Here is a 15032-nt window from a genome sequence, read left to right as displayed (position 1 = left end):
GGAAAGTGACATTACCTCTTCAACCACCGGGTTACTGGCGCCGGTGTCATCCTGTCAATGAGCAAGTGTTGATAAGGCGGACAGCAACAAACAACAAATACAGCAAGAATTTAAAGGCTTAAGAGTTACCTCTGACTCGGAGCTGTCGCTTAATTGCATCAGCTCCGAAGCAGTAGGTCTGCTTCCTTTTTTGCGAGGGGTGGTTTTCTTGGCGGCTTTCTTCGCCTTCCTGGCTTTCTTGGCCGCCTCATGGTCATACTTGACCCGCCAGAACATATCATCAGCCTGCAAAATACAATGAGGAATTCTTAAAACAGGTTTAGATGAAGGTTATATGCAGACGAAGATAAAAAGTTAAGGTCAGCGGCTTACTGCTGGGGCTGGATTGGTCTTGCAGAAGGGGGCTAACCCGGTCCTTCCGCAGTCTGCCAGGCTCTCGTTTAAAAGAGCCTTGGTCTCCTCCTCTGCAATGTCTTCTGGAAGATCATTGCGGCTGTGCCTCTGAGGGTCATCCTTTCGCCCGGTGTACTCACACATTAAGCCGGGGCGGCGGCTTAATGGGATCACCCACCATGAGATCCAGACCCGGACCAGGTCGATTCCGTTCAGACCGTTGCCCAGGAGGGCCTTGATTTTGTTGATAGTAGGAAGCAGAGGCTGGCGCTCTGCTTGTGTCAGCTTGTCCGATAGTGGGTGAGTCGGCTCCAGACGTGTTGGGCGAAAGCCGGGCAGCGGGTTTTCATCAGCCGGGGACGTGTCTTGGCAGTAGAACCAAGTCATGTTCCAGTCCTTGGGGTGGCTCGGCGGCTCTGCGTAAGGGAAAAGACAGTCCCTACGCCGCTGGATGGAAATGCCACCTAACTCCAGACTTGGCCCGTTGGCGCACTCATTCTGGCGGTTTAAGTAAAACAGTTCTCTGAAGAGCAGCAGACTAGGCTCTTCTCCAAGGTACACTTCGCAAAAGACTTGGAAATTGCAGATGTTGGATACGGAGTTGGGTCCTATATCTTGAGGCCGCAAGTCGAAGAAGTTGAGCACGTCCCTGAAAAACTTTGAGCCGGGCGGTGCGAAGCCCCGGCTCATATGATCTGCGAAGATCACTACCTCCCCGTCCCTTGGTTGTGGTCTTTCTTCTGACGGGTCAGGGGCACGGTAGGACATGATTTCCTTCTTAGGGAGATATCCGGACTTAACAAAATTGGCTAGGGTCTCGTTGGTGACGTTGGACCTCATCCAGTTGCAAGTGATGGGAGCCTTGGGAGGCATGGTGAAAGTTGGCAGTCTATGACAAAAGGGAAAATGTCCGGGTTAATTATAAGCCGGAGATCTACAGTTCCAAACTAAGGTGGCGGCTTAGGAAGGGGACTAATGATATATACTCAGGTACAGTGGGTTACTTAAGCTGCAGGGGCATTCAGAATAAGTTGATGATCTACGGTCTTATCACAGTTAAGCCGGAGGAATCTACGAAGCATGGTTTTCTTTAAACCGGAGGATTCTACAACGCGTGGTTTCTTTAAACCGGAATTATAAGCCGCCAAGATTCAATGGTTGCAGTTTTTACTAAGTGTGGTAAAACAGGTTTCGCATACTGCAGTAACTTTTTTGGATCAAAATGGTCGGTCCAAAGAAAATTTTCTAGACCTAAAATACGGGCACAGGGGATGTTCTTGAGCTCGAACGAAGCATTTATACAGTGGAAAGAAATCTACTGGCATTTGAAATAAGGCCTAAACAACTGCCGCACTAGTTCTATACAAGGCTAAAGATTAAACAAGGGCAGTGGCTACGAGAACTACCGAAGCTTGTGGCAATGGCGATGAACACGAAGAACACGGACGAACCCTGCGGTAGATCTATCCTACAGGACAAGCAAAACTTACCGGAGCTGGAGAGCCGCGGGAGTCGTCGCCGTTTATCTGGTCCGAGTCAGGTTGATGCAGCGGCCAAGGTTGACGAAGACCGGAGGCGAGATGACGGCGGCGGAGTGCGAGCTCAGTGAGAAAGGCAGTGGCACGAGGAGGAAGAAGGGAGCGTGAGAAGAGCCCGTCGGGCCAGCCTATTTATAAGGCAAGGTCATAAGCGGGCGCGAGATTCAAGGAGACCACGGCGTGGTTATCTCCCCCCCACGACGCCTCGATTTTCAGAATGGCAGTAAAAGCAAAAGATCCGTTGCGGATCTGGTGGAGTAAAAAACGGGCTTAATGGAAGATTACGTCACGGCGGATTATCCGGAGTCCAGAGGATGATGTCACGCCGGGTTACGGCCTTCACATGAATGATAAGCCGGAGATTTTTTCTGTCAGCAGAGTTGAAGATTGACATGAGCCGGCTCAAATCAATCTAGGGCCTAATGTTGAGGATATAGACCTTAGAGTCACCCGCCAGGAGGGGCCGGGTTACTCGTATGGTCGTTGCCAGAAGCCCGGAGCCAAGCTTGAAGATGATGGGCCAGAGATGGGCTAAGACCCGGGTATGGCTTGAAGCCCGTAGTTACAATCATTATTATGGAAGAACTTGTAGTGTAAGGCAAGTATAGTTAAGAGTCCGAGACGGACACTCTTATGAGCCGGCCGGGACTCTAAGGGCTGCTGGGCGTCAACCTCCCTATATAAAGGGACGACCCGGAAGCGGTTTAGGAACAACAACAATCTCGTCGAGAGCGGGGCATAGCAGTTTAGCTCCCTGGTGATCGTAACCCTAATCAATACCACCCCAACTGGACATAGGCTTTTACCTTCACCGTAAGGGGCCGAACCAGTATAAACCCTCGTGTTCCTTGTCCCACATAACCCCTTCAAGCTTCCTAGCTGCGATGGCTCCACGACTAAGTCCTAGCTCGAGGACATCTGCCGTGACAATTCCACGACAAAAGCAAAGATAGAAGTGATTTCGAGGGGTGGTCATCTTGCCTGCAAGGTTCTCAGAGTTGTCGAAAGCTTGATCCTCGTAAGCGTACTCGACAGGTTCCTCGTTCACGAACTCGTCTCCCGGCTCTACCCAAGACAAGAACACAAGCAAACGGAACCACAATCAACCACGAGAAATGCACAAGCAACATGATGCAAAACATGTATGATATGCAAGATATGATGTGCGATGCATATGCGTGCTCCGGCAGGAAAATGATGAACATGGCAGTAACTTGGAAAACCAAGCATGCCACTGGAAAGATGAGATGATTTCGGTCGAAATCGATATAAAGATCACCGGAAACGGATGCACGGTTTGCAAATGGCAAGCAAAACAAGAATGACACGAATTTGCGATAAACAGCATGATAGCACTTAAAATGCAACAAACAACAATGCTACAACACTCCAACATAGCAACAAAGCATATGGCAGTAATCTACAGGAGATTCTTGACAAAAGATGAACACCGAGCTATGGCTAGATCACAACATATCAAGCTCAAACAAGCATGGCAAAAGTGCAAAAGATATCAGGTTCACAGACTTGGTGAAAAACTGGACATGGCAGAAAACAGCATCAGGTAGCAATGTTTAGAGCACGAAATCAACATGCTACAGGAACTTAACATAGCAAAACAAGGCATGGCAGTGTTCTACTAAATGCACATGACAAAAGTACCTTACTGACCATAAGCCAAAAAGGACCAGAAGATATGATGGCAAGCATGTAAACATAGCAAGTTCCGTTAACAGGTTTCAGACTTGGCAGAAAACAGAGCATGGCAGAAACAATAATATGAAGGCCTTTTTGTGAGCTTGATGCACTCACTACAGAGCAATGCATGTCAAACCAAGCACACTTACAGCAAGATGGCATGTTTATGAAGCTAAGCATGGCAAGAGAAAGTATAAAGCATGCATGGATCAACTACAATAAGCTTGGCAAAATTGCATATCATGTTAAGAATCTGCCAGAAATATTTTATAGCAAAAGTAGAGCAAGATTGAGTCATGATATGGCACTCCATAATTGCAAACAAGGGCACGAATGGATCAATTACAGCTATAGCTACAAAACATCCTTACTGAACATCTTCGAAATAAGCATGGATCTCTCTGTAGCATCAAGTTTACATGGCAACAAAATAACAGCACACGAGGACTTGGAGAAAACAGTCCCTGAAATCAGAAACATTACTGGGCCTACTTTGCATGCTTGTGCTAGTCACCACAGAAATTAAAAAAAATACATGTACTACACCACTGGAAATATGGCATGGCATACTTCAAAACACATGTAGAGCTCATGCCCATAAGATGCACAGATTAAATGATATAAAAATGACAAATCCCCAAGTTCTGCTAAGAACCAGAGGATAACAGCAACTAGCCCTCTTCCAACAGAGATTTGGGCATCAAGATGACCTCTGATGAACATGATGCAATTGAACAAAATGAAGAGCATCACGAGGCGAACAATTTGACATATTACACCGTGAATCGGAGCTACATGCGAGGAGTTACGATGCAATGAACAAGGGCACTTGCTGTGAAATCAAAAGGACTTGGAAATATCTAGGGTTCGGGAAAAGTCAACTGTACAGTGCCTTGTCGATCGGATCTGGCCGGACTCGTCGAGGTCCTGCCCGCCGGCGAGGAGAGGAGGAGGAGACGGCGGCGGGGCAGCGCCGTGGAGAGGAGGAGGAGGCCGGAGAGGTGGAGGGCGGCGCGGTCGGCGGCGGACGGGGCACGGCGACGGCGGCGGGCACTGGTGCGGCGGTGCGGCGAGGGCGGGGGGGGCCAGCCGGTGAGCACGGCGGCGTAGAGCGCGGCGGCGCCGACGGCGGCGACCGGAGGCGCGCGGCCTCGGGCGCGAGGAGGAGGGCGGCGGCGGGCGCGCGGGCCAGCTGCGGGCCGGGCGGGCCGCGGCGTACGACGCGGGCGACGGTGACACGTGGCAGCGGCGGACTCGCGGGAATTTCGTCCGGCGCCGGGCGGACGTGTCCGGCGCGCGGAGGGACGAAGCTAGGGTTTGGACTGAGATTCGTTTCGGGAGGGGATGAAGTTTTATAGGTAGAGGGAGCTAGGAGACTCCAAATGAGGTGCGGTTTTCGCCCACACGATCGTGATCGAACGACCTAGAGCATGGAGATGACTTGGAGGGGTTTTGGGCTGGTTTTTGAGGGGGTTTTTGCTGGACACTCAAATGGACTTTGCGGAAGCCCGATTAACCGTTGGAGTACCAAACGACCTTTAAATGGAACGAAACTTGACCGGTGGTCTCCGGGTGGTGTAATAAGGCCACTTGACAAGCCTCGGTCCATTCGGAGAAAGTTTGACACCCGCACACGAAAAAAAACAAGAGGGATGCACCGGAGGAGATAGGAGCGCCGGATTGCAAAACGGACAACGGGGAAAATGCTCGGATGCAAGAGACGAACACGTATGCAAATGCAATGCACATGATGACATGATATGAAATGCATGACACGAACAAAATACAAAACGAAAGACAAAACCCGACCACAGAGGGAATAACATAGCACATAGCCGAAAATGGCAAGAGTCGGAGTTATAAATATGGCAAGTTACATGCGGGGTGTTACAGCGGGTTGAGGAGAAGGCTGGATCACAGCCCGGAGTCTGGTAGGACCAGCTCAAGAAGGAAGCCAGAAGGAATCTCCCGTACGCGAGGAATAAGATAAGTAGGAAATAGACTAAGACACGGGTTGTACTATGACCCAGAGTCAATTGTAAACCAGGGGACTCACTTGTTATATAAAGGGGAGCCCCTATGACATAAAGTACTAAGTTACAAGCTCTCGAGTTAGCCAAAGTCGCACCCTTGTAATCGAGATCTCAAGCAATACTTAATCAAGCACTAAGTAGGTTTTTACCTCCATCTTGAGGGGCTAAACCTGGGTAAACTCGTGTCTCTCGATTCCAATCAACCCCGTTCGAGCTACTACCTAGCTGCGATGGCCTCACGACTAAGTCATTTTTCGAGGATATCTACCGTGACAAAACCACGACAGGCGGCCTCTGCCTTGGCCTGGGGCGGGACAAGCGGCGGTCTCTACCCCGACCTCGGCGCGGGAGATGCGTGGTGCGAGGTGGCGACGCAACTACGTGCGTAGAAACATGGCGGTGCGAGCGGCGGCCGGTGACAACAATGCGACGATGGTCATGTCAATCGAGGCGATGGTAGGTCTTACCGGCGGCGAGCATCGGCACTCCTACATCTTGGAGCAGACAGGGGAGAGGAAGAGGGGTTTGCCCCTAAGGGCACCTGATGGGCTGACCCCTCTCCTCCTGCTCCAGACCGCTCGCCTGGCAACGGCGGCGCGAGGCGTCTCGAGCGCAGGCCCTCGTCTGACGGGATGTTGAAGATAAGAGCACGAACAATTTTTTTTATTTTGTTTTTTTGCCTATGACAGGAGGACCCCATACAACCAGATGATAACGTTAGCCAACCTTGCCGTTACATGTGAGACGTTAAGTTATGTCATGTCGGCCTGATTGGCGGGCCCAATCTGTTACAAAAATACTAATTATGCAAAATCAATCGATCTTTTTTAAAAAAGAATACACAAGACTGATGTTTTCTCGTCGGAAAAAAAAGTTAAATAGTGTTTTCTACAAATCTAACCCTGAACGCGGTGCTTTGCTGCAATTTACTCCTTCCTTCGTTTTCTCTTCCTTCGTTCGTTCTGGTCGTTTCGGTGAATCGATCTCGCCCACCAAACCCGACCACCCGATCCCCCGGACAGCCGGAGAGCGAGGCGAAGCGGCGAGGCGTACCGCAACCATGCTCAGGGTCGCAGGTCGACGCATATCCTCCCACCTCGCATGGCGCCCCGCCGCGGCCGCCTCCGCCGGCAGCAGCCCCCTCGCCGGCGGCCTCCCTGGCGACGACTTCCCCCGGGACCAGAATCCGCGCTTCGCCATCGAATCACCCTTCTACGTCGCTGCCAGAGGTGCACTTCCTGCCGCCCCGGTCTCTCCGTCAATGTCTCCCTCCGATCTGCGACACATGGGGAACCCATCCCTGTTCCTAGGGTTTATAGAGCCAGCGTTGGGCGTGGCCATCTAGTTGCTGATCTATGATAACTGATGTGAGGAGGGTTGTTTAGATATTTTTTGGATTACTCACTCCTTCATGCCCGATTGCCTTGCGAGTCCTCATCTGGTTTAGTGGCTGGATTTTTTTTTTTGAAAACTGTCACCCGGGGGAAAGACTCCCCATCTGATTTTTTTTTTTTTTTAGTTTTACAGAGTTAGGTAGTTTTAGAGGAGAAGTAGTCACGCCAAAGAGTAGCATGGCCCTTTAGTTCGGCAGTTTTAGCCGATGAGACCAGAGTTACGTCTGAGATTACATTATGAATTACATGGAGTGAATCCACATTGATCCCCTGAAAAACACTCTGTGTTGCGTGCATCCCATATTTTCCAAAGGATTAGGAGGAAGATAAATGGCCAAATGGATGTTGGCAAACCGTTTGGGAGAGGTGATGTCTACCAGCTGGGCATGTGAAGAACAAGTGAGCCCTGTCCTCCAAGGCGGCCCGACACTGAGGGCAACTGGCTGAATCCATCAGCGTCTTGCGATGGAGGTTTGACTTGGTGTTGAGCCTACCAAGGTAGAATAGCCATCAAAAACACGTACCCTACTTGGGACCTTTGAGTTCCAGATGTTTGCAAGGTTTGGATCAGTGAGCTGGGAAGCAAACACCTCGTATGGCCCTTTTGCGGAGAAAGGGGAGCCATTCAGTAATGACCGCGGGTCCGGATCCGCGGTGAGAAACATCCCACGGTTAAGGTTAGTTGATTAAGCAAATCCAAATCGATCCCATCCAGCATAATTTGATATAGAATGCATTTTGCTGTAGGTTGTGGGTGAATAAGGCGGGGAAAGCAATACAAAGTGGCTCAGGAAGTAGCCATCTATATCAAGCCAAAAGGAGGTAGAGGAGTTATACCATTAACTGCTTGTGAAATACCCAGCTTTTGTAAGTGCTTGTAAATGACTCTGCCAAGAAAAGAGGCATTTGCTCCGAGTCCTTATATAGCGGTGAGTGTTGAGTAACCCAATGAGGTTTGTGGGCTGGAGGAATTTGAATGAAAATTTCAACATGCGGCAATTGTTTTTGTGCTTCTAAGTTTTCGACCCCAAGACCACTTTGCAACTTTAGGTATATGCACTCCCATGCAACCAAGCATTTAGCACCTGAGAAGGTGTCATTGTTAGACCAGAAGGAAATCCTCCTATGTTTGTCTAGCTCCTAAAGAACGCTCTTAGGAAGGGTAAATCATAGCATTAAGTAAGTGGGTAGGTTGTGAAGCACTGCAGAGAGCAGTATGAGTCTGCCATCGCGTGAGAGAAGCAGCACACGCCATCCAGAAGGTAGATGTCGCATCAGTCAATGACTGGTTGGAAGGTCGCTGGGTGTAATTTGTGCGGTGATAGCAGGAGACCTAATAGGTATCTTTGGGGAAAGGAAGCAATATCAATAGCCAAAATGGCTGCCATAGTAGTCTAAATGCCGTTGTCTACATTGATGGGAATGAGGGTGTTTTTGGAGAAGTTTATATTGTGCCCGGTGACGGCAACAAAGTCATTGACGATTTTTTGTAAGTTGGAGGCAGCATTTGTGTCAGCCTTGGCAATGATCAGCGTGTCACCCGCATATCACATGCTTGCATGATCAAGCATTGTAGCACGTCTAGCCACAATGGTAAATAGGAAGGGGGAGAGGTGGTCTGCCTGTCTAAGACCATTTCTGCATCGGATCCAAGGTCTCGGAGAGCCATTTAGTATGATTGCAATGTTGCTTGAATTCAGTAGGGTTTCAATCCATGCAATCCCCTAGTGCGAAGAATTGGGAGGAAAGAGGGCCAATAGAGTCAAAGGCTTTGCTAAAATCTAGTTCTATGGCCATCATAGGTGATTTTAAGGTGCCTTCACAGATGGAATGGTCACCCTTGTGGTTGGTTGACTTGATGTAGCCGCCGTAGCTTCCTCTTGTCGATGCGCGGCACGCTCTTCGTCTTGGAGGTGACGGTCTTCTTGTCGGCACCGTTCTTCATGATGGACTTGGGAGTGCATGAGCATGCTCTTCACTTGTCGTTGCTCTTGAGCTTCATGGTGGCGATGGAATCGAGGCCGATGTGAACTTGAAGAAGATGGTAGCTGAAAGTATGTGCACTTGAGCGTCGTCGTGAAGATGATCTTGAAGAGGAAGAAGACTTGCAGTTGTTGAGCATGTTTTCGATGAACTCCATTTCTGCATTCAACTTGGCGTCGAAGTGGTCCACCTTGTCATCAAAGTAGTTCTTTTAGGCGTAGACTGGATGCAATGTGCCTTCGCAATCCATAGTGACACTCGGGCAAGAGTTGCCTCTTTCAAGTGATCTGTCAATTGACAGTGTAAAATGAGTGCACTTGGTGGAGCTCGGTAGGGAATTATTGGCACGATTCAAGCAATATGAAGTCCAAGATACGTAAAAGCTGGAAGCAAACCACAAGGAACACAAAATGCGACATGTTAGAGGTCATGTCGGATAATCCTATCGGACATTCCGACGCTATCCAGAGAGCACTTGGTCAATCGGACATAGGGTCGGACCCTGGGTTGGACTGTCCAACTTGGTAGGTTTCAGCAACCTTAGCTTGTTGATGATGATCCTCACTTCCCCTTTGAGTGCCTTCTCCTTACTTGAAGATCCTCCTTTTCCAAGCTTCCCTCGCGGATGGTGTGGGCACTTGTGCATGTCCTACACTGAATGTTTGTCATTCGTTCAAACCTAATGGTAGATAGAATTCACCTTAATACATGTGATGTGCGTGTCCCTTGGCAATGCAGCCAAGGCCATGAGATGACCCTAGGGTGCTTTGCACCATACCCCCCCCCCCCCCCCCCCCCCCCCCCCGCGCGCGCGCCCTCTCTTGAAAAGAGTCGTCGTCGACTCTAAAACGCCATCACCATGGAGAAGGAAACAACAATCACTATGTACTCAAGAGTGGAACTCACTGATCACTATGTACTCATCATCTTGATGCTTTGTATGGCCACTCTTCAATGTCGCTACTCCATCCATGAGATGTATCATGCAACAATAAGGAAACAACAATGAAAGTGTAGCTCATTCCCAGATTGGGGGCATTGGTGGTGACTGTCGGAGCCAAGTCGAGAGTTATGGTGGGAGAGTCGTGTGTGGTGATTCCTGGGGGGCGGCATGGGCTACGGGTGTGGGCCTAGGGCTGGAGCTGGCTGCCGGGAGTTTGGCGGCAATCGATGGCGGATGGCTGGGAGGGGGAAGAGAGAGCCATCCGCCCTGTCTGGCCACTGTTTTAGCTGCTGGATTGGATGGTTGTAGTTGTATGTTTTTTACTATGTAGATTATTGAAGTTATGGTTTTGATTACGGTGGTTTCTTGTTTATTCCTGAACAGTTTTGGCTGATGGTTTTCATTATTATGGGCTTATGTCCGGTTTGTTCTAATTGGTCTAATATGTTATGCTTCATCCACTAGCCAACTCAACCAAAAGTCCGAACTGATGCTTCATGCACTAGCCAACGCAACCAAAAGTCCAAACTAGTGGAAAGGGCAAGGCAATCTGCATATACACTTCAACACCCATCTTTGGGATGTCTCTGTAGTACCCTACTTTGCATACACATCTTGTATCAACATTTTTCTGAAATTTCCTGTGATCATATGCATCAATACCAGTGTGATGGTTCTTGTAGGAATTTTCTGTCCCCTTTCTGTTCCCCTAAGGAAAACGACAGGCAGATTTATGTTTTGGATGTTTATTTGTTCCCCTCCAATTTTAGCTAGCAAGTATTTCGCAAACCGTAGAAAACCTGTTAATTTGTTTAGAAACAACTATTATCTGGGCTCCATCATTAGATAACTTACTTTATGTAATGAAATTGATAATTCTAACAAGAATTTAATGTTTATCCATTCTGTCCTTTGATACGCAATGAGACAGTTTTCATTACTTATGTTATTTAAATAAGTGACGTTGGCGGCTTAATTTCTTATAATGAATGAACTCCTTAGTTCATGTTGCCTGAATAACTGGATATGGTCTAAGCTCTTTAAAGTAACCATTTATTAGAACGAGCTTTTTGTAATATGTACTCGTCATGCTGAAACAACTTCTGTCTCAACCTTCCCACGTACATATAAACCATCTGTGAGATATTCCTCAAAAGTTACAATCTGTGTTCTCATATTTACATTCCTTATAAGTAGTATCATTTATTCTACTTTGTATGTTGCTGTTAAATTCTGACAAGCTGCGGTTGTGTTTCAATGTACTACATCGGATAAAGAAAATCAGTGTAGAAGGCATGCAGTGGTGTTTTTTTGTTTGCAATGCTCCAGATAGGATTTTTTTTTTTTGCAATTGTAAGGTCACATGTAGTGAATTTTGAATGTTATATAATGGACGGTTGCCACCAGAATTTGTTGGACTAATGGTTGTAAAGTATTCACAGCATATATTTCAGTAATCTGTTGTGATAATTCTGAAGTGCAACTTTTATTTTGTGGTTGGTTGGCATGTATAATTTTCTTGCTTGTAAGTGCAACTTTGGTTGTGTGGGTTGGTCTAGTTCTTCCCTGTGCTGCTTTGTAATATTACAACATAAAATTGTGAAGACATAATACTGCTATTGCCATGTTGGTTTCTTGTTTCTTTTGGTATTTCAGACATCTTATCTATTTGCCTCCTTGTGCAGGCTTTTCGGCTGAATCTCTTGTTCCGAGGAACCAGGATGTAGAGTTGGCTGAGCTCACACCAACTACGGCAGCTCTGAAGAATCCCTGTGCCAAAATTGTGTACGATGAGTATAACCACGAGAGGTACCCACCTGGTGACCCCAGCAAGCGTGCCTTTGCCTACTTTGTGTTGAGTGGTGGGAGATTTGTGTACGCATCCTTGTTGCGTTTGCTCGTCTTAAAGTTTGTCCTGAGTATGTCAGCAAGTAAGGATGTGCTTGCCCTCGCTTCCCTTGAGGTTGACCTGTCAAGTATTGAGCCCGGTACCACTGTGACTGTAAAGTGGCGGGGCAAGCCAGTTTTCATCAGGCGCAGGACCGAAGATGATGTGAAGCTGGCCAACAGCGTTGATGTTACATCTCTCCGTGACCCACAGGAGGATGCGGTGCGTGTCAAGAACCCTGAGTGGCTTGTTGTCATTGGTGTCTGCACTCACTTGGGCTGCATTCCCCTCCCCAACTCTGGGGACTTCGGTGGCTGGTTCTGCCCATGTCATGGCTCACACTACGACATCTCAGGTAGAATCAGGAAGGGCCCAGCACCATACAACCTGGAGGTCCCGACCTACAGTTTCTTGGAAGATAACAAAATGCTTATTGGCTAAGAGCACTGGCCGTAAGATTAATCCCTATGGTGCTGTGCTGCCATTTTGTGTTGGTTTGACCATTCGTCTTCTTGTTGCTCGGATAGTCCTATGATGGACTGTTATCTTAGTGCAGTACTCTTACTAGCACTGGATAGTAAAGAATAATCTGCTGCTACTTTGGTACTTTTAATTAATTTCCAAATATGGCCGTGTTTTTTGGAGCTCACTAGGAATTATCTTATTGTCATATCTTAGATGCCCCTGTCAAGCCTTCATATGATTGTTTTCTACCAGCTTTTCTTCAGTCTCCATACATGTGATCTGCTGTTGCTGATATGTTTGGATGTGAGATGAAATATTTCTCCATGAGCTGTCTTTATGATGTGTGGATGATGTTAGTGATATTGATGCATAAGTGGTTGCTGTTATGTGGCTATCGACTCTTCACTGCTTGTGTCGCAACCATACATAGACACATTTGGTTCGCAAGTTTTGTTTTTTGAAACAAGGAAAAGGGCTTGCTATTATCATTGAGTAAGAAGAAGGTTTTTAGAGTCTTTGCCAAAAGCCGAATTACATGCATCACTCTTGCAGCATTACTTTACACAAATATTTGGCCCCGACGAGGCACCACAACGAAGCTTATATCCCAGTACATTCCCAAAATAGCCAGTAGCAGGAGCCTGAGAGTCTGAGTACTGTCTGCGTAGTCTCCTCCATGGGCATGTCCATTTCCGCCCATAGGTCGACAACGGGATCCACTGGTTGTTCCTCCTCGTTGTGAGCCCCAAGATTGAAGATAAGGGAGTGCTGGAAGGAGTGCACCGTTGATAAGGAAGTGGGAAGTGGACTGGGGAGCATATGATGGTGGACGAGGAAGTGCCGCACTGAGTGCTCTATTTATAGGCCACCGCAGAGGCGGCAGGCAGCCGGCCGGAGCTGGTTGAAGGGGGCGTTTGTTGGCGGTGCATCGGCGACCGCACAGATTTAAAGCCCTGGCGTGGTGCGAGGAGGAGGAAGGTCAATTTCCTTCCCGTGCGAGCTCTTCGCTTTCATTTTTAAACATCATAATGAGTAAGGCAAGGGTGTTCGATCATTGATGTATGGCCACTACTTTGTGGGCACCCTCTACCTCTTCGTTTGCCTCGAAAGACTAGACGCCGGTAGACCACTTCTAGACGGCGGTTGCGTTGTCTACCTCCTCGTGTGCCTCGAAACATCATATGCCTAGATCGACGTTGGATGGTCCCTGCTTCTTCTGCCTCCTCGTCTATTTTTGCCTTACCGTCTGCCTCCTCAAACTGCGCTTGGCAACCCTTAGTAAATAACCAACACATTCTCTTCCCAATTCCTCTCTATCAAACTCACCCTCTTCCAAATGCAGCCTCACGCGCGCTCTCTGCAACTCCGGCAAGCAGATGAAGTACATGTGTTGCTCAGTAACACCGTACGTCGAGGAACACGACGTGTGATGGGGGCAGGGTTGTCCCGATCTTTCGACGAGATGATAACTATCGATTTGGTGGAGAACGACTTTCACGATCCGACAACAGACGTGAAGGACGTTGCACCTTAGTAATCGCTAAACCAATCTCCAGGAGGTTACTGATGATGCTAGAAGCACGATCAGCCTGACCACGAAGGTCTATTCCTGCAAGCAATCGAAGAACGAGCAATAATATGATAAAGCAATCTGAATATTGCGAATTTATGTGAAGTATTGATAAAGTGGGGATCAGAAAGCGGTCTTGGTCTGGTAGTTGGACACAAATAAAGTACAAGAAGTTGCAATGGCTAACTTTTAACTAAACAAATCCCAAGTCTAAACGATGCCTTAAGGGTTGTATTTACAGGGGAAAGGATAGGGGATTTCGTCCAACCTTTGCAAGGTGCGACTAAAACACCTCATGAGTCATTTCCTCTACAATACAAACTCTAAAAATAGCCTATGAAGTAGTATTTTGAAATTACATGGGCCTGGCGAAAAATAAGGCGGCGCAACACCAATAATAAGCTATGGAAGAAATTTGGCCATATTGTATATTTCATCCATCTTCTTATATGTCATCATGGTAGCTTCAAAGTGCGGAAATCTTCATTAGGAACTTTGTTCTCGTTCCCTTTGCAGGCGCCTTCATTTCCATGCTTGATCGCAAGAAACATATGTATAACCAGATTCAAAAACATACCCATAACTAGTGCTATTTGTCATTGTCATATTATCTTGCATAATCGCAAGATAGATATCATGATATTTATATGGTTAATTCGTTTTCACTGCCTGCGTAGTCTCCTCCATGGGCATGTCCATTTCCGCCCATAGGTCAACAACGGGATCAACTGGTTGTTCCTCCTCGTTGTGAGCCCCAAGATTGAAGATAAGGGAGTGCTGGAAGGAGTGCACCGTTGATAAGGAAGTGGGAAGTGGACTGGGGAGCATATGATGGTGGACGAGGAAGTGCCGCACTGAGTGCTCTATTTATAGGCCACCACAGAGGCGGCAGGCGGCCGGCCGGAGCTGGTCGAAGGGGGCGTTTGTTGGCGGTGCACCGGCGACCGCACAGATTTAAAGCCCTGGCGTGGTGCGAGGAGGAGGAAGGTCAATTTCCTTCCCGTGGGAGCTCTTCGCTTTCATTTTTAAACATCATAATGAGTAAGGAAAGGGTGTTCGATCATTGATGTGTGGCCACTACTTTGTGGGCTCCCTCTACCTCTTCGTTTGCCTCGAAAGACTAGACG

The 15032-nt window shown here is 47.9% G+C and overlaps 1 protein-coding gene across 1 annotated transcript; it reads left to right on the top strand.

Annotated features, from left to right (window-relative positions):
* The first annotated feature begins 6537 nt into the window (after positions 1-6537).
* LOC109758141 (cytochrome b-c1 complex subunit Rieske, mitochondrial) lies at positions 6538-12519 on the top strand. Its single transcript, XM_020316988.4, has 2 exons — positions 6538-6891; positions 11668-12519. The coding sequence occupies exons 1-2, from the start codon at positions 6723-6725 to the stop codon at positions 12309-12311; spliced, it is 813 nt and encodes a 270-aa protein (XP_020172577.1). The 5' UTR covers positions 6538-6722; the 3' UTR covers positions 12312-12519.
* Positions 12520-15032: the final 2513 nt, after the last annotated feature.

Source organism: Aegilops tauschii, chromosome 6 (genome assembly GCF_002575655.3).
Source record: "Aegilops tauschii subsp. strangulata cultivar AL8/78 chromosome 6, Aet v6.0, whole genome shotgun sequence".
NCBI classification, from domain to species: domain Eukaryota; kingdom Viridiplantae; phylum Streptophyta; class Magnoliopsida; order Poales; family Poaceae; genus Aegilops; species Aegilops tauschii.
Note: the sequence above shows the minus strand (reverse complement) of the source record. Positions and strands in the feature narration are given on the sequence as shown.